Source organism: Pseudopipra pipra, chromosome 3 (genome assembly GCF_036250125.1).
Source record: "Pseudopipra pipra isolate bDixPip1 chromosome 3, bDixPip1.hap1, whole genome shotgun sequence".
Taxonomy (NCBI): Eukaryota; Metazoa; Chordata; class Aves; order Passeriformes; family Pipridae; genus Pseudopipra; species Pseudopipra pipra.
This window is the reverse complement of record NC_087551.1, coordinates 52775597-52795847: the sequence shown is the minus strand read 5'-3', so window position 1 is coordinate 52795847 and position 20251 is coordinate 52775597. Positions and strand designations below refer to the sequence as shown.

Sequence of the window (20251 nt, the reverse complement as noted above, 5' to 3'; positions counted from 1 at the left end):
CTTAGGCTGAAGGTAATGCAAAGGTGGAAAGAAACAGCACTGGAGTCGTTGGGAACTCAGGGTATTTCCCTGTAGGTGAACATAACGCTGTTTGAAAAATGATAGTATAGGCCACATTAGTTGTGTTGTCAGTCTCCCTATTGTTTTATATATATCAACAGCTAGAACTCCTTCATTTTGTCATTTGTTTTTCTGATTTTACAAAAAAGAAATTGAGCAAAGTATAGCTTTTAACAAAAATGAAAATTAACTCAGTGTTTTGTGCTCAGCTTCATTAACTGCCTTCTAGGGTGCTCTGCTAGAAAATTCAGTAGCAGTGAATATCAGCAGGAATTAAAACCCAGAATGAGCATATGTCCTATTTCTCTGTGGTGGAAAAGAGTACTATGCTCTGGGAGAGTTATTGGGGAATCCAATTCCCCTCTGGCTTTGCAAGTTGTGAAAAGGCTGGGGCTAGCAGAAAAGGGTTCCCTAATGAAAATGTCACAAAGACATAGTAAATACATTTTTTTTTTTTTTTTTAACCTTCTGGGTTAAATTTGAGAAAGTAATGCCTTGGAAAACATTATTAGGGACATTCATGTAGATTGTTGTAATGTAGGTCACATGTGGCATAGTGGCTTTAGATCCTGTTGAGCAAGATTCAGTGGTTGCCCTCCAGAAATCTAAACTTTTGTTTAGCATATGCTACTCTGGTATTGTCAGCAATCCTACAACAATGTGTAGGTTAATGTTTTCCATCATAACTGTAAGGGTAACTTTTTCCAGGTAATTGTGAGGTACTTTTATGGATGGTCATAGAATTAGTATGGCACATTCATAATAATTTGAAGTATAGTTTAATAGGCTTAATTATTCTACCCAATAAAAATGGGATTAAATGTAAATCAGTATACATTTTGGAATATTTCTGCAGTTGGCAAGGTGGTTTAATTTTCCTAAGATTTTTCCTGTGGAAACACATTCTTCTGTTGCTCACTGCTTAGCTGATGGGCAACCCTGATGGCAGAACACAGAACTATCCTAACCACCCTGGTGATTGCTGGCAGAATTCCAGAAATAGATAATTTCACTGAGACAGTCACTATGGAAACTGAATAATCTCACTAGTTATTGTCTGCATCATAACCCATTGTTGAGCAAGTAATATGTACACCATACACAGGTTTTTCTTTCCTTTATCAGTCTGCATATTATGGGGAGGGTATGGAGACTGTTGGTGCGTGGAGCCCTCCCCTGCAATGGCCACTGAAAAAATTTAGGAAAGAATTTGCAAGGAGGTTAAGCTACTTCTCTTTGAGAATGAGGTAGAATAAAAAGGATTAATGTAAAATAGCAATTCAGTTCCAAATGATTGTTATCAAAAATGATACAATTCTGGTTCTAAGGCTTATCCCCCAAACTCCAGCTAGTTGATAAGGATGTGCACAAATACTGTGAGATGAATTCAAGTTGTGGTGTAAAATGTAGCTGCAAAATCTCATGATTTACAAAAACTGGTGAGAACACCCTTGTTATCTGTTATCAGTGCAGTCCATACTATTTGCTTTACAGACCGTCTGAATAGTGCATTTCTGACATGTTTCAGAATAATGAGACAGCATTCAGGAGGAGACAAGTCTGTTTTCTGGCAGCATTTGTCCAGAAATTACTGGTTCCCTGTGTGTAAAGATGGCCCTGCTGTCATTGAAAAAGCTGTGTGGTCCTTAATCCCACTCCCCACAGAACCTAGAGGTGTGTCCATACTCTCTCCTCCTTGTGAAGATTAAAATAATCTGTCACACACTCTGCTTTCTGGCCACATTCTACAAGGTAAAACACCATGAGGAGTTTTTGGTTGTAGCTGATGAGAACTTAGAGCTGAAGGGCAAGTTTTCAAGAACTGAAGAGCACTTTTGTTGGCCGAAGTCAGAAAAGGAGTCCAACGTAAGAAAAATTGGTACCTAGATGGAAGAAAGAGTAGCCGTGGTTTTATGGGTAGAGCTTACCATGAAAAAGCACAAAAATGGTGAAGAAACTTTAGTGATGAGTTACACAATGAAAAGGTTTTCAGAGATAGATAGATGAAACTCTGTAAGAGAAGCCTCAGATTCAACTAAATGATAATGGATTATTTTTTCAACGAAAATTATTTTATGAACTCTGCTAAGCAACTGTGGGTGTCTGGTGCAAGGAACTGTAACATATGATATTTTTAACAAACTTTCCAGCCACTCTCAGTGGTGTTATGAACATTCTCAGGCTTAACTCTCAGCATCAATTACTGGGGAGACTTTTCATACTAGAGAGTAATATACAGGTACAAAGAAGGGGAGTTGATAGGTTTTCTCTTTTGAAAGGTGATCAGCATTATGGTTCTACTTACTTTTTGGGAATATTTAATATTTTGGTGTTGAGGCTTGCTACATGCGCAGTGACAAAGGATTCTAAGTTGCCAATGACACAAAGAAACTGAAAGATAAATAAGAAAGAGTTGAGAATACAAACAACTATCTGACTGTGTATGGGCTCTGTATCCGAAAGCTGCCTTGCTCCCTCTGGGATTGCTAGGTTATCCTTTGTATTTCTTCTGGCAGTCACCAGAACGAAAAGTATCTAAGAGCTGCCACCATTATCATCAAAAAATGTCATAATGAAAGGAAGCCACAGGAACCAGAAGGTTACTGTAAGATAATAGGAAGGTTGGTTTGTATTTATTAGTGAATCTACTACTATAGCATTAAGAACTCTTCTTCCTTGCATTTTATGTGGGTTTTATGATCATATCGAGTTCATACATCTTGGTAAGGAATTCTTATTTTACCACTTCTGGTTTATTTTACCTTAGCTCACAGCAGCTGATAGAAGATCTAGTGTGTGCTGATATTTTCAGAAACCTGGACAACTTTACAAATACCACTTGAATTTTGTCTGGATTGGTTTTGTGGGAAGGAGTGGGTTAAATAGGAGCTGGATGCATTCAATTCCTTCTGTTCTCAGAACTGACATCCTCTTTCCCTCTGGAGTCTGCCTGTGCCAATAATAGCCAGAACAGACCCTCTGGTGTGCTCTAGCCCCTTTTTCCTTCTGCAAAAGTTAGAGAAAATGGCTAGATCGTGGCTGAGACTAGTCAAGTGATATGCCTATGGTGAGAACAAATGAGTAGAGAAACAATTGTGTTTGAATAATTATTTTGTTTCTCATCAAAAAAGGTTTAGAAATAACAGTGAAAACTGTTGTGCTATAGTTTTCTGAACTCTCTGAAAAAGAGATACTTATTTGTTTTGTTTCCAGTTCAGTCCATTTATTAAAATTCTATACCTCACTTCTGAGTCCACTATACTGTTATAGACAAGAGCAGCTAACTGTTGGTGGTAACATACTTTTCCTGTTATTTTCTTCCAGTCTCTCCTATCTTTAGTTCTGCATTTGCCAGTGAGGAGTTTGCCTAATCTATGCTCACCTAATTAAAATTTTTCCTGTATTTTCTGTTTCATAGTTACGTGGGAAATGTGATTTCCTGAGGTGACATCATATTCCTATTCAAAAGGGGGTGGGTGGGTAGGTAGGTAAGAGCAAAAGAGGTTTATGATTTTTTTCCTCTGCTCTCCTCAGCTGAGTTGTGTGTTGTTCCATTGGCATAAAAAAAATTGACAGAATCAGAAATAGAGGTGCTGGCAGAGCTACAAGAAACTCATAAGAGTAGCAAGGACAGGAGGAAGAAGCAGATTTTTTTTTTTCCCTGGGATTAATACACAACTGGGGATCTGTGAGATCTCAGTTACAGAACAGGAGAAAAATATTTACATTTCAGCCTGGATTTAGTAAGATATGTTCCCTCAGAGGTGGTTTTCAATGAAAAATGCTCTTTCTGCCAAACATTTCCAATTTCTGTATCTTTACCACTGGGAAACAGTAAGCTTTATATTTCACAGCTGCTTTTCGAAAAGTTCTGGATAGTTTCACTTCTGTAGGCTTAAAGAGCATTAAAGTTGATATTTCAGAGAGGCTTCTGTATTGCTGCTCCAAGGTGGGGAGTCTTAATACCTTAATGTCTCCAACCTGTAGCAAGTTGGCCAACAGGAGGATGGAAGCTGAAAATTGAGGAGCTGAAGAGCAGGCATGCTGAACCTCTGGCAGGTTGTTCTTGTCTGTGATATCTCCTGTTATTTAGATGGAAATTCCAGATAAGTGGCATCAAGCCACAACATTATGTTTTACTTCCCCTGAAACGGAATTTGTCAGGAGTTGTGCCTTGCCCGAAATACTACTACTACCCCAACATAGAAGGCCTCTTTCTCTTGAATGTGAAACTATTTCAGTGCAGAATTTCCCTTTTACTCAGGTCAGGACCAGTTATAGAATCACAGAATCAACCAGGTTGGAAAAGGCCTCTGAGATCATCGAGTCCAACCTATACCTAACACCACCTTGTCAACTAGACCATGACACTAGGTGCCACATCCAGTCTTTGCTTAAACACCTCTAGGGACGGTGACTCCACCACCTCCCTGAGCAGCCCATTCCAATGCCCAATCACTCTTTCTGAGTAGAACTTCTTCCTAATGTCCAACCTAAAACTCCCTGGTGCAGCTTAAGACTATGTCCTCTTATCCTATCACTGGTCACCTGGGAGAAGAGGCTGACCCCCACCTGGCTACAGCCTCCTTTCTGGTAGTTGTAGGGTGTCATAAGGTCTCCCTTGGGAGACCAGGCCAAACAATGCCAGCTCCCTTAGTCAATCCTCATAGGACTTGTGCTCCAGACCCTTCATCAGCCTCGTTGCCCTTCTCTGGACATGCTTCAGCACGTCAGCATACTTTCTAAACTGAGGGGCCCAAAACTGGACACAGCACTCAAGGCGCGGCCTCACCAGTGCTGAGTTCAAGGGAAGAACCACTTTCCTGGTCCTCCTGGCCATACTATTCCTGATACAAGCCAGGATGCCACTGGCCTTCTTGGCCACACTGCTGGCTCATGTTCAGCTTCCTGTCAATCCAAACTCCCAGGTCCCTTTCTGCCTGGCTGCTCTCCAGCCACTCTGTCCCCAGCCTGTAGCGCTGCAGGGGGTTGTTGTGGCCAAAGTGCAGGACTCGGCACTTGGCCTTGTTGAACCTTATCCCACTGGATTCGGCCCATCTATCCAGCCTGTCCAGGTCCCTCAGCAGAGCGCTCCTGCCTTCCAGCAGATCAACACTTCCCCCAAATTTACTAAGTCCACCCGTTTACTAAGGGTGGACTTGATCCCCTCATCCAGATCATCAGTAAAGATATTACACAGGACTGGGCCCAACACTGATCCCTGGGAGACAGCACTAGTGACTGGCTGCCAACTGGATGCAGCACCATTCACCACCACTCTCTGGGCCCAGCCATCCAGCCAGTTCTTAACCAGCAGATAATGCCCCTGTCCAAGCCATGGGCTGCCAGCTTTTCCAGGAGTATGCTATGGGAGATGATATCAAAGGCTTTGCTGAAGTTCAGGCAAACTACACCCACATCCTTCCCCTCATCCAGCAAGGGGGTCCTCTGGTCGTAGAAGGTGATCAGGTTGGTCAGGGAGGACCTGCCCCTCCTAAATCCATGCTGGCTGGATCTGATCCCCTGGCTGTCCCGTAGGTGCTGTGTGATCACACTCAAGATGATCTGCTCCATAACCTTTCCAGAAACTGAGGTCAGGCTGACAGGTCTGTAGTTTTCCAGATCTTCCTTCTGGCCGTTATTATGGATGAGTGTCACACTGGCCAGCTTCCAATCATCTGGGACCTCCTCAGTGAGCCAGGAATGTTGGTAAATGATGGAGAGCGGCTTGACGAGCTCTTCTGCCAGCTCCCTCATCACTCTAGGATGGATCCCATCTGGTTCCATAGACTTGTGGGCATCTAAGTGGCTCAGAGGGCCGCTAACTGTTTCCTCCTGGATTACAAGGGTGCTATTCTGCTCCCCATCCCTGCCTACCAGCTCAGGAGCCCAGTTATCCTGAGGACAACCTGTTTTATTGTTGACAGGTTTTCTTTTCCACTTTCCTTGTTGTGGAATCTGACAAAGCTAAAAGAGATATACAGTTCTGCAGAATTTTTTCCAGAAGTGCTCTGAAGATTTAGCAGGCTGTGAGGCTTGAGTGAAGGGCATGGTGCAGGATCCCAGGAAGACGGATCCTTCCAGTGGCATTGGTCAACAGAATTACTTATAGTTAGTACTGCCCAAGGCAAGGGAAAAGTCCACAGTTTGTGTGTTCCCCCGATTGCATGTACACAATCATAAGCACTCACAATATGTAATATTCTTCCAATGTGGACATTTGTTCCTCACCACTAATCCTTCGGTCGGTCCTGAGAGAAAAATGAATGTATTTTATCTTTAAAATAGGATGAGATAAAGAAGTGCTGTAGTAGCATTTCAGTTTCCTAACTTGCATGACTGAGACAGAAAGTGCTTAGCTTGAAGAGTGGCTGGTGGGAGAGATACCTTGCAGTATTTTATTCTGAAGTTATTTTAAAGTGTCTGTTGTTAGCTGCATGACCTCGCTGGAAAGACTCATTCCAGAGCAATACTAGTGGGGCCCAACCTGTCCATAATATTAAGATTTTTTTGCCAGTGGAATAGATCCATCATTATAAACCTTCAGAAGTTTAAAAAACCTCAGAGTAGGGGTGGTACATTTGTCTTTGTTAGGCTGACACAGACAATCTGTTCATTTTTACACCAGGGCTGTGACTTTGTATCACTGTGTGCTTTTTGCATATATTTTTAATTTCTGATGGACAGCAAATATTTTGTAACAATCCAGTAGTATGGTCTAGACACCACAGGTTTCTTTCATAGGAAGAATCCAAGTCACTGCAGCCTAAAAATACATAATTGGTGAATGCCTGTGCCTCTGTTAGAGACTTGCTCCTCCGCAGGTCAGTGCTCTGACTCCAGGTGCAAGCAATACCAAGTTCTGGGCAAATGTGCAGGGAATACTTGAATCTAGAGAAAAACTCCAGTCTGTGCTTAATCCCTGAGTCATGTTGCTTTATTTCTGTTATCCAACATTAATTTTCTCTCATGGGAAAAGCAAGCAAGCAAACTACAGGCAGTGCTTTCTTAGTTTACTTTTGTGGTGTTAAGAGGCTTGTGAAATACTGTAACACACCATTGTGTGAGTGAGAAGAAATATATTTTCTTATCACAAGTCATTTTATTGGGTTTGTTGATTGAACACTAAACATAAAGCCTTTGCCCTTCCTCCATTACCTCTCCCCCTCTCAGATTTACAGCATTAATCTAATGCATTCAGTGGCAGCTTCAAGTCTGCAAAATGTGGGCTTTTGCTTCCTGAGCTTGGCTCGGGGGAACTCAGGACACTGAAGGTAAAATTTCAGATAGGTAGCAGACAGTCTGGCCTCAACTTATAGACATTTATTGGCAGACATACTCTGTCAACAGCAACAGTATCTGCTTCTATGCAAAAGCACAATATTAAAGTATTCATTTGTTGCTTTTTAACTGTGGTTGAAGTTCATCAAAGATGGAGACAAAAGTACTGTATAACTCATACTTGGCTCTGCACAACCTCTAGGTTTCACTCACCCTCATTGTGCAACAGTTTGCTGAAATTCTGTGTAGTTGCTTTACTGTCACTTCCTTTTATCCACCTGATCTGAAGAATCTGGTATATTCCTTTCCTCCTGAAATTATATGATTCTAATTAATCCTTTGGGGGATGAGAATGGTGGAAGAATAAGAAATAAGTTCAAAGTGTTGAAAGACTGCAGGAGATGAGTGCACATTGCTGGTCAAGTCCATCATCTGGGAGCCTTTTGCTGGGCTTTTCTGATTTTGGCTCCATTTTTTTTTCTGTGCTTAGTGTTGCTGTCCTCCTTACAGTCACCCACAAGTGTATAAAGATATCAGAGTACTTAGCATGGCAGAAGAGTGCTCATTGAGGGTGTTTTCTCATGCTTGCTGCTTTGTAACCCTTTTAGGACACTGAGGAATGTTGTGAGTTAACCTCAAAAAGGAGAAGGAACCTTATGTCCCCCATGGATTGACTATATTTAGAAGTTGCTGGACAGGACTGAAGCAATTTTTTTTTCCTCTTATACACTTTTTCTTGGATAGCTGATAAAGGTCAATTTATCTCTCAAAATGTTAGTGTGTGCAGTCCTGATGGGTGATGTCTACAGTAGAGTTCAGCCAGTCCTGTTCAGGAGCTGGCTAAGGAAACAAACAGCTTCTTCATCTCAAGAAAGTAGGCAGGAAACTAGTTATAATTATGAGCCTCATGGTATGAGCCGACTGTTTTCAGGAAATACTACTGCTGTGTATTATGCCTTACACTTCCATTTTTTTTTGTTTCCTGCAGCTTGTTAAATATACAACAGTTCTCCTTTTCCTCCCTCAGCAATGTAATAGTGTTGGAAGTTATATTTAGTTCTTGTGAAGTTACAGTAGGCTTTTTATAACCACACAGTAGTGAAGAATAGGCCAGCAACACAGTGAAGGCAAATATTTGTAGCCTATCATAAACCTTTTTTGTAACCTAAATGTTTAGAAAGAATAGGGGTGTAGAAGGATGATGTACTTTATAAAACATGGAAAAGATAAGAAGCAGCCTTCTAAGTGTGCTGACGTGTTAGAGAAGTCTTTTTGTCTGCAGCATGAGTGAGCAAAAAGACTTCTTCCTTTTGTTCAGAAAATATTTGCTGACTGAAGATGATTTAGAAAAGTAAACGTTTAACATTTTGTTAAAAGAAAAAAGTGCCCAGCCAGTTCAATGGGCATGTGGAGAAGTGCAGTTGGGAAGAACTAGCACTACTACCCTCAGTGAAATAAAAACAAATGTTATTCCAGTGGATTTTGATGGATTCATTAGCACCCTGAAAACAGCGATAACTTTAAGATTTCCTTTAGCAATCACTGAAGTAGAAAAGCTTGCAGTGTGGACTGAAGGACAAGAAGTGAGTTGTGCAGTCTGTTGCTGAAAATGGCCTTCTATTAAAATGCCCCTACATATGCCTGGTACATTTTTGGCCTCTGTCCGTTCATTTTTAAGTTGTCTTATTCTGAGAAATGTCTTCACTTCAATTTTCATCTTATTTTATGCTTATTTTATTCTCAGCTCTTTACTTGCTTTTCCTTTCATGTCCTCACTGTCATGGAAGATGGTCCTGCAGCTTGGGAGCCATCAGAATAATTGAGGTGGAGATAATCAAGGTTTTGTTGTGAGGCACTACAAGCAAATTCTCTGCTGCAATCTGTGCAACTCAGGGGCTAGGCATTAAATGCCTTAAGCATTCTTGCTTTAATCTGTTTCCTAAGGACCTTCTCTTGGGGCCCCTGAAATGTTCCTATATTTCATTTAATCACTCAATTTTTTTTAAACTCTATTTTCAGTAATTACCAAAACCTGGCAATGAATTGTCACACCAAATAGAATTTGGCTTGTGAGTCACTAGGCAGAAATGTGATGCACTGTCTGTAACATGTAGGGAGGGGCAAATGGGTGTAGATGCTATCAAAATTGGTTTCATTCAAACACAGAATTACTGGCAGTTGTACAAAGTCTGTGATATATTCAGAGCATTAAAGCAGCGCTCTATTAGTGGAGATACAGGCTCATATCTGTTTGGATCATTTCCTGATTCTTAAAAACATTTGAGTTTGGAAGTATGTCTTTCTGATATGCGTTATTACCCTAGAAATTACCCTAAAATTGCCCTTGATTTTAACTCTGGTACCATTACTTTTTGACTTGGCTAGGAGCCTTCCTGGTGGCTGAATACAACATTTCTGCTATCTGCTGCTGCACTCATGTTCTCATACCCAATTGATTATTTTCTTTGCAGACCAGGAAAAATATGATGATGATGAGATGGAGAGACTTTACAAGTCATTAGAGCAAGCAAGCCTGTCTCCCATTGGTGATCGTCGTCTGTCAACGAAGAAGGAACTTAGGAAGTCATTTATCAAACGCAGCAAAAACCCCTCCATTAATGAGAAACTCCACAAAATTCGAATGCTGAACAGCACATTAAAGGTGAGTTTGCAGAGCTGGTCAAGGACAAGCTTAAGAGAAAGAAACAGTTTGGCTGAAAAAAGAAGCTGCATAGATTTCAGCCAAACTCTAATTACATATTTACTGAAAGCCCCGGAGAATTTGGGTTTTGATTTTTTTTTTTTTCTGCTTCATTTTGATTACTGATCTGTGTTTTGTTGTTCAATTTGAACTGGAAGCAGAGGCAATAGTTCAGAAGGGACTCTTGCAGAATTTCCAGCCTATTTGGAAAATTTAATAGAGAAAGCTTCTCTTAGCTAGCTGGAAAACTTGCAAGCTCAGCTGAACGCACTAAACAGGGGAGCCTTAAAAAAGGAAAAGCAGACAAAGTATGTTGATGATAAAGGACATGAAAATGACCCTGAGCCAAAAAAAGTTTTCCTTATGTGATTATTAGAGAATGTACAGGATATGCCAAAGTTATTGTAAAGGACCTCCTGTAACTAAAATATTTTTCATAACAAAAGCATCCTGCTTTTAATTTGGAAATATATCTCAAACTGGAGGGGTGTAGGGGTTCAGGAGACGTTCCATAAAAGGGCTAGTAAATCTGTCTGGAATATGGGGATTTATGATGCTGTTTACTCGCCAGCATCAAGCGTCACGGGATTTCAAAGCCTGCTTCTGAATGGTACTGAGGGAAACAGAAATCTTAACCATAGCATTTATATGGTAAGGAGAGGAAAGAATGAACGCAAACCCAATGCTTTACTTGTTTCTTTTTGTATGCATTAGAAGCAGGAATTGAGTATCGTGTTTCACATGCATGTATTTGACTTCAAGCATTGTAAGCTGGAGAAATGCACATAAAATGGTTGGTCTTGATGATCTTAAAGGTCTTTTCCAACCTTAATGGTCCTATGATTCTGTGATTCTAAAAACTTATCCTAGCAGCACAATCATTGATTTCACTAGTACTTGCAATGGGAGGCTTGGCTTTGGCACCTTGACATGTGTTGAAATTTCTGAAAGACACAATTGAAAAGACAATTGGGAATTTAGGCATTTCCCTGGTTCCATATGAGACCTGATGAAGTCTCTCCTCAGTATCAGAGAGTCTTCAGTGGTATGGCAGTGACTACAGCAGTATTCATTTGCATCAGAAATGAAGTGAGCCCATCACATAACTGAGAGTTAAAAAATATGCCTATTTTATATCATAGGAAGCTAAATACAGAAACATTCTGCAAAATTTTCCCTGATGGGAGCTTCACTAATAAATCTAAGAACCAGTTAGTAAAAAATGGAGTTGTATTTTGTGAGACAATCACTTTCATCAGCATGGAGTTAAATGGAAGCCTTACTGCCAGACATGAGCAAGGAGGACAACCGTGCATTGATTTAGCATGGGAGTATGTATAAGTTGTGATTAATAGTGCTTATAAAGTGAGTCTTGTCTAACACTTGTGTTAGACACAAGTTAGATTCAAAAATCCTTTTTGAAGTGGTCATAATCTATAAAATGTGTCGATTTTTTTTTTTTTTTTTTGCTTTCTTCAAACTAAGAAACTGGAGTATTGACCAGAGAAATGTAGCACAGACACGAACAGAGTTCTGTACACAGCAGTGTGTAAGTTAGCCTGTCTGAAAGGCAAATGCCTGCTGTGGGAGAATGCCATATTCTTTACATCAGTGGAATTATGTGCTTTTAAAGTCTATTTTCTTAACATATAGTAGAGACATAAGATAATTGGAAATGATCTACTGGAAATTTAAAATCAGCATTTTTTTGCTTCTGTTCCATATGTACTCTGCTTAAATTAAAACCCTATTAGTTTGAAAAGTGACTTACGCAAGTTTCTCTGCAATTTTAATTTTTGACCTTTGACTCCACATCTTTAACAACAGATTAATGTTGCTGCCACAATATATCATTAACAAAACATGCTTTGGATACTTTGGAAGAGAGGGAAGCTATGTGCAAATGCATCACAGTCATAGTGAATGTGGGAAATAGATTTAGTGCTACAGGAAAAATTCCATGGTATGACTTATTGCCACCAAGTTTGTCCAGTGTAAATACTCTTCTCTCCCTTCTCCTTCCTTATCTCCACTCTTCTTCTCTTAGGCTAACTGCACATTCCTCTGCATCAATGCCAGCAGTCCTCTTATAAGGGCTGGCACTGAACAGCTGAACAAGCTTTTGTGTTTATAAAGCAGCTAAGCCATCACAGAGATTAGAGCAGTTGAAAGTTCATGACAGCAATAGTGCAATATGGATGTATAAACAGCTGATTTCTACTACTAGGAAGTGAAATAAATGTGTGGGAGTATTTTCAGGTTGTTTTCAAGGCAGCCACCAGCACAGAGTGTCCCCAGGTGTGATGAACTGGTGGCAGCAGAAGATGGTTAGAACTATTCCATTGCTTTCACACACAGACTGGAGGGATGGAGCCAGGAAAAAGCAGTTAAGGTTTGTTATTGCAGCATGGTGCCTTCATGAAGAAATTATAGCTGCTAACTAGGGTTTCTCTATCCTGTGGGCTTCTCTGTCCTGCATGGATAGGCCGAAAGGGCTGGAAAAGCAAAGTGGTTCATAATGTCACAGCATGTGATGACACCAATGAACATCAATATGTGAAGAGGGGGTGTAATGAAGACATAGCCAGGCTATTTTCAGTGGTGCCCAGTGGCAGTACCAGAAATGATGGGTTCAAACTGAAGCACAGGAGGTTTCCTCTGGGTATCAAGAAACCCTGTTTTCTGTGAGGCTGACCAAGCACTGACACAGGCTGTCCAGAGAGGCTGTTGAGTCTCCATCTTTGGATGTATTCAAAAGTCATCTGGAGTATTCAAAAGTCATCTGGACATGGTCCTAGGCAACCTGCTGTAGGTGGTGCTGCTTGAGGAAGGGGGTTAGACGAAATGAGTTCCAGAGGTTCATTCCAAGCTCAACCATTTTGTAATTCTGTGACATACAGTGTCTCAGTATCCCTATATCAGTGACTGCTTATGTCTTGCAAGAGAACCAGGGTGCCTGGTTCTGAGGTGTGGTCTGAGCTGTTCTTGCTTAAAAGTACACACCAGATTTATTAGTGGTGGTAGATTTATTAGCTGGTGGGAGATGGCAGCCACACGTGCTCTAGCCACTCTACTGCCAGTGCACAAATCATATCCAAAATTATATTCAGTCTAGCTCCCAGAGAAAAGACATTTATAGTGTGGCTATGGAGTAAGTATTTTTTGAGAAAGTGAGAATTGGTTTGACTTACAGAAATAAATGTTGTTGTGTCTAGTTTTAGCGAGTACTAACTTGTGAGACAGCATAACAATGTGTAATTTTCACATGAATCTTCCCTCGTGAAGTTTTGCTAAGAATCCTATAAAAAAATCTAGATGAAATCATAACTTGCTTTCAACTGGGATGGATTTTTTCCAGCAGACTTAACTTTGATGACCTATGCTTTTAAAAATGAGAACAAGCTTCCAGGAGGATGGATAATTTGCCATCTCTTTGTGACATGGTTCTTTAATGTTCCCAGACTGTTTTTGTTATGGACAATGAGCTTGACAGTTTCTGTGGGAAATAACCACTTGTTTTCTTCCTAGTGTAAGGAACATGACTTGGCCACAATTAACCAGTTGCTAGAGGACCCGAAGTTGACAGCACTGAAGTACAGAGAATGGAGGAGCACAAACATCATGTTGGTCCAAGATATTTATCAGCAACAGGAGATCCTGAATGTGTCCACAGAGAATGGTGAGGAGCAAGAGATGACTCCACAGCTAATCACTGAAAGTGCAATATGATCAATGGTTCATGGCAAAATCTTTCTCCATGGGTCTTCATGTACAGGGACTTTAATCTGCTGTATCTTAAGGTTTGTTTTTTGCAAGTGTTCTTCAGAAGAAAAACAACCCCTTCTCCAGATTTTCGATTTCTCTTGCAAAACTCATTTCATTCCAAAAGAGCAAATGCCCCAAAAATGCATGCCTGAATCATCTGGGCTGCATATCTAAGAAGACTAATGAAGCAGTGAAGAAATGTTTTTCAGTCTTTGGAGAAGAAAATTATGGATGTCCAGTTCCCGGAAATCACAGAACTGTGTAATATGTCCCATATAAATGTGAGATCCTTGGGATTGCTTTAACCATGTGACTTACCTTTAAATGAAGCTAAACCAATACCAACAGGATGTAGTCTGCTCTGCCTTTTTACCCTCTAAGGTGACCTGATATATGCATTTTCGTATCTTCATTCATTCACTTTCATCAACATACCAGTTTAAACTGAGACAAATAGAATAGTAATTACGCATGAGTTTATACAACAGACAGCCACCAGGCACCCAGTTTGGGCCTTGACTGATGTTCTTTGAGTTTCAAACTTATTTGTGGTCCAGGCCAAGGCACTGTCTTTCTACATGAAGAAAAGGTCTCTTAATTTTTGCTAACGGGTAACTTACTCTTCAGTGAGACAAGTTTCAACTTTTCTTATGAACTTGACAGAATTCCTTGGAAGATTCTTTTCCTCTTTCTTATTTTTGACAATTGGGAATATATAAGGTACAAGTTTATCCCAGAGTCTTACTTGGGAAGGTGATCAAGTTCACGAGGCAGAAGCTAAATAACTAAATTCCTAATGTGGACCTGAATGTATAAAACAAAGCTGCAAATATTTTTGTAAATATATGTAATTTTATGGCTTATGTGAATGTGACTGTACTATATATATGTTTTATTTATATATTTATATATACTTAATTTCCTAATATAAATAGGCACGCATGGACCAAACCCACCCACATGCAAGTGTGTATAGGTTGACTTCAAATGCCTCTTTGTTTTTTGTTCCATTATAAATCACAGTAATGGTTCTACAACTGAGACTACCTTGAGACATCTGATTTAACTTTTTCTTCTGATTTTCTGACTTTGAGTTTTAGATGAAGAAAATATGTGCAACTTATGGCCAGAAAAGAAGTTTTCTAGAAAGTTTCAGGATTTCTCTTTGGGGAAACAAAAATTAGAGGTTTTGCTGCAGGATCACATTTTTTTGGCTTCATTGTCCTCAGTATAAGGTTTAGGTTTTTATTCTTCCCACCTTCTGCAGGTGTGCAAGTATGAGGAATTTTGCAGAGTGCTGAATTTTGAAAAGCTAGAATTAGCCCATGTAGTGGGTTTCTGTGGCTGGATTTTGGTAGCCGGGGAGGGGAGGGGGGGTGCTACAGGGATGGCTTCTGTTAGAAGCTGCCAGAAGCTTCCCCTATCTGGCAGAGCCAATGCCAGCCAGCTCGAGGACAGGCTTCCTGCTGCTGGCCAAGGCCAAGCCAATCAGGAGTAATAGTAATGCCTCTGTGATAACATATTTAAGAACAGAAAAGTAATGAGCAGAAAGAGTTCCAGCCAGGAAAAGCAGAGTGAGAACATGAGAACACCAAGGTAGACACCGAGGTCAGTGCAGAACAAGGAGCAGGAGGTTCTCCGGGTGCTGGAGCTGTGGCCCCTGCAGCCTGTGGTGCAGATCATGGTGGAGCAGCTGTGCCCCTGCAGCCCATGGAGGACCATCGGGGTGCAGAGACCCACCTGCAGCCCATGGAGGAGCCCGTGCTGGAGCAGGCGGATGCATGAAGGAGGCTGTGACCTCGTGGAAGGCCCAGGATGGAGCGGGGTCCTGCAGGAGACCTGCAGCCCGTGGAGAGGGAAGCCCACACTGGAGCAGGTTTTTCCCGGATAGGACTTATGGCCCCTGTTGGGGACCCACATTGGTACAGCTCATTTGTGAAGGACTGCACCCCACGGAGGAGTGACCGACGGGACAGCAGTTTGGGAAGAACTGTTGGCTGTGGGATGGACTCACGCTGGAGAGGTCCATCAAGAACTGTCTCTCGTGAGAGGGACCCCATGGGAGCAGGGGAAGGACTCCTCTCTCTGAGCAGTGGCAGAAACAACAACTGACTGCTATCCCCATTCCCCGTCCCCCTGCACCACTGGGAGGGGAGGAGGGAGAACATGGAAGGAAGAGGGATGGGGGGAAGGAGTTTTTAAGATTGTTTTATTTCTCACTCTTAGGCTCTTATCCTGTTAGTAATAAATTTAAGTACTACCCCCATTTTGAGTCTGTTTTGCCCATGAAGGTAATCAGTAACTGACCTCTCTCAGCTGTTAACTCATGAATCCTTAGCTGTTTTTTTTTCTCTCTCCTCTGTCCAGTTGCAGAGAGAGAGTGGCTTTAGTGGGTACTTGGCATCTGGCCAGGGTCAACCTGCTACAGCCCACCATTCTCAAATGCCACTACAGGAACTGTGACAATCTTCTGTTGGCTATTTTATAAAGATATTCTTTGTCATTAGCTTTCAATACAATTTATCTTTTAAAACAAAGTACACTATAGAGATGCAGCCATTGTCACCTGTCTTTATACATTGTATGTTTTATCACAGCTTGACTGAGAAAACAAAAATTAATAGTGCTAGTGAGAACATGTGAAATCTTTTCCATCTATGTAGTGATTAGTTCAATTGTTGATACTGCATTTTTAATACTCACTAGCTTTTCTATTAAAATAGAGACATGGAATTATGTCTCAGTGCATAAAAAAATGGCAGCTAAGGCTATGTTGAGTGTGAAAACTGAGGAGCAGACTGCAAACTATAAGAAAGGGGAAACTGAGGGAAGGTTGTAGACTCCTTTGATAGTGGGTTTAGTGGAAGAGGATCAGGGAAATGGGTTGAATGTAGAAGCAGGCCTATGTTTGGTATAGCATCCCTGCCTCAGGTATAAAGGGGTTTTGGAGTTTGAGGCTAAGGACTGATATTGGGTCAGGACATAATAATTGGGATTGGTCTGCTAGTGGGGAACAAATGTTAGCTGAGACCTGGAAGTAGGTGACAATTACTAAAATGGGAAGAAGATACAAAACCCTGTATGGTTAAAAAACTATTGTTTTCAGGAAATCGTCATATGAGTGGTGATTTCCTCACTTCACTAATTCTAACTAGAAGTTGACAGACATTAAGCAAGCTTAATACCCGGTGCAATTTGGTTTAGAGTAATTGCATCTTAAATACTGTGCCCATTTTAAAGTTGGGGGTTTTTTTGTTAATTTTTGTTTGTTTGTTTGTTTTAATCTTTCACCATTCATATTGACATGATGTCAATTAACTGCTGAGAGCACACTGAAAATTAGGAGTGTAGGGATTAATCTGCTTGGTCCATCTCACTTGTAACTACCTGGTACTGAGTAACTGATAAATATTGGAGGTCAAATTACATGTACATTTTCTATCATGCGTGCGAGTTTCTCATGAAACGAAACATGTAAACACTATTTTTCTTCAAAGCATCTTCACTTAGGTCTAGAAAACAAGCACATGCTTAAGTGGCTTGTTGAGGTGGGCCAGACAAGTCAGTGCCTTGCAGTTCTGAGCAAAGTCCTAGTCAACTCGATTTGCTGAAGTAGATTTGCAGTATACAAAGGAAAAACACTCTGTGGCCTGTACATGTCGTGTTGGCTCTTTTCACACTGTGCTTGTATAAGCATATACAAAACAGCTTTCCAAATACAGAGATAGACAAATGTCCTTGGACTGCCCAAACTCTACTATTGGTTCTGACAGATCACGTAGCCTAAAATAGCTTTTAAATTACTGTCTTTCAGATGGTCAGTAGATACTTATTGTTGAACTATCAAGGTTGTGGAGAACTGCTGAGAATGTGCTGTATCTCCCTCTTAGAAAAGAACAGAAAAGTCTTGAATGGGCTTACTTTAATCCAGTTATTATTTTTAACAAATTCCTGTGTTCAAGAAAAAGAATGTATGAGTTTTATGCAAGTACAGTGCTGGAAGCTTAACTCCATTCTCTCCAACTACTATTTAGACCCAAAACAAATGGAAAGCATGGAAAACGTGAAGTGAAAATTGCAGTAAAACAGGATTAATTTTCTAGCATTGCTAATTATTATGACAGTTTTCACCTATTGTTGGGTTCATCACAAGGGGCTGCGCAACAGCGTGAAAGGCACAATCAGAGATAGAAACGTGCACAAACTGACAGCTACAGCCAGTGGAAGCAGCGGGGCCCCACCTCAGCAAGAGAAATTTGGACTACTCCATGCTCTGCTCAGTGATGCTTGGAGTAATTGGTATTTGTCAGGCTGGATTTGGAAGACCTGCACTATTGACTCATAGTGTAGGGAGCTGTGCATCCCTAGTATGTGAATGTCCAGAATTCTTTAACCATCTGCCTCACAGGACTTGTTTTTTGTACTTTTCCAGGAGAAAGTATGTGTGTGTGGATGTGTACACATGCACAATCATTTCTCTGTCAGTAAAGCCTTTTGGTATTGGTGCAATGCAATGTTTTGAATTACTGATAAGAATATCTAATTGCAACTGTTTCTGCAGCCTATCTCTGGTAGCTTTTTTGGAAATTGAATCTCTCTCTTTTGGTGGTGTAGATCTCAGGAGCTACCAGAATGAAGTGGGATCATACATATTTCCTTTCCTTTTCTCTTATGATGGGAGAGATTTCATGTAGGAATTATGAATCATTTCTGCATCTAGTTCTGATGATTTAATCAATACTGGAGTTTTACCTGGTACAGGAATAAATAGGAATAAATAATATGCTACTTTTCTTTTTTTTGCAAATAATCTTAATTTTGGAGGAAGCCCTTGAATGGAGAGAAAGGGCTGTTTTGAGACAGCAAAAGAGGGAGGAGAAGAAAAAGTGTAGTATTTGATTTAAAACTCTCTAGATATTCAGCATTTAAAATTATTTCTATCTTGGAAAAACTATAGGCATGCTGCGCCTATTGTGTCAACCTGTAAGCTTACAGGTCTATTACAGATTTAATATGAAAATTTGGGGTTTTTTAACTCTTCAAGTAGCAAAGGAGTCCATGTAAGCATAATTCTATGTGAGGAACTCCTTGTTTTGTGGTTGGGGTTTGGGGTTTGGGCTTTTTTTTTGGTCTTTTGCTTGTTCAGTCATACAAAAGTAACCAACTGTAACGAGGGCCTGGGCTTACTTCATTTATATGAAACATGTCTTTCTGTTAACAGGAAGCCAGAGTGGTTTTCTTACAGTAGTAGAGCCAAAGTGGAATTTCCTGTTTTGTGTGTGGCATTACAAAGCAGCAGACATTTTAAGATGTTAGTTAGCATTTCCTTGACACTTGAAGATTTATACCATTTTGTTTTGCTTCAAGTTGCAGTACTCTTGCATTTTTTAAAAACTGGCTTCATTATGAACTGAAACAAAAATTGATGTGAAAAAAGGAAAAGTAGCATAGAAAAGCTCTGAGCTAAGATCAGGCTGAAATTCTCGTCTCTGCATATGGGTAATAGGAGCTAAGCTTGCCAAAAGCTGAGCATTTCAACACTGACAAAAGATGGTAAGGTGTTGAAGAGAGTACCACATTCCTTGAAATTTGCCATGGGAGAAGTTCCAACACCTGTCTGCTCTGGAAAAAAAATATTTTTCTAATTTATTTCCTCTTGGTAAAAATGCAAAGGGAATGGTTTATAAGCTGGCAGTAAGTTAAAAATGACATATGCATGTAATTCATTGATAGTTCAGCAGCCTTGATGTATGATCTCAAAATGATTGATTTTAGATGACTCAGCCTATAACACAGAAAATCCATTTCTTTGGGAAAGCATTGTAGCTACCAGTGTCTGAGGCTTATGCACCCCATCTGGTTCATTTTGAGGATGCAGGTATACAGCATTTCTACAAGGAAACAGCTTGTGTCATCATACCATAGCTTAGTAACCAATCCCTGTGTCCTAGATGCCTTAGGACTTACCCAAATTATTCTGACAGTTGAAGCCGCTTATGGCAGTTTTACCTTCTCCCACACAAAAATAAAAAAGGATATGAAAACACATCTCTTGCTCTCATGTGAAAAGAAACTAGCACTGCTCTAGCAAAGATTCAGGTAAGTCACCTTATTTATGACTGTTTAGGAAAATTACTCACCTGGTGAAATGGCATACTAATAGCAGTGCTCTTGTGCAAAGCTTTCAGTGATGAGAATTGGCCGAAAGGAAGTATGAGTGTGCCTATTCCATTACCCTCCATGTAGAGAGGAAAAGCCATCCACAGAGGAATATTTGCAAGGATATCTGTTAGGCAGGGGCAGCACCCGCAGCACCATGAAGGTATATGGAATCCCAATTCGGTATTTTACCTGCTATTTTTTTTCTTCACTGGTTTAAAATTCACAGCACAATGTTTGCACTCAGCGCTGCCTTTTTACTGCTTGTTGCCCACACATGCGAAT

At 40.5% G+C, this 20251-nt stretch overlaps 1 protein-coding gene across 4 annotated transcripts in view; it reads left to right on the top strand.

Moving 5' to 3' along the window:
* The window catches only part of IPCEF1 (interaction protein for cytohesin exchange factors 1), a 48147-nt gene extending 29557 nt beyond the window's left edge, over positions 1 to 18590 (top strand). For all 4 annotated transcript variants that reach the window (XM_064649198.1, XM_064649196.1, XM_064649200.1 and 1 more), the window contains 2 exons: positions 9813 to 10003; positions 13571 to 18590. In XM_064649198.1, coding sequence (XP_064505268.1) covers positions 9813 to 10003; positions 13571 to 13771 — 392 coding nt within the window. In that variant the 3' untranslated portion in view covers positions 13772 to 18590. The remainder of the gene's footprint in view (positions 1 to 9812; positions 10004 to 13570) is intronic.
* Positions 18591 to 20251: the final 1661 nt, after the last annotated feature.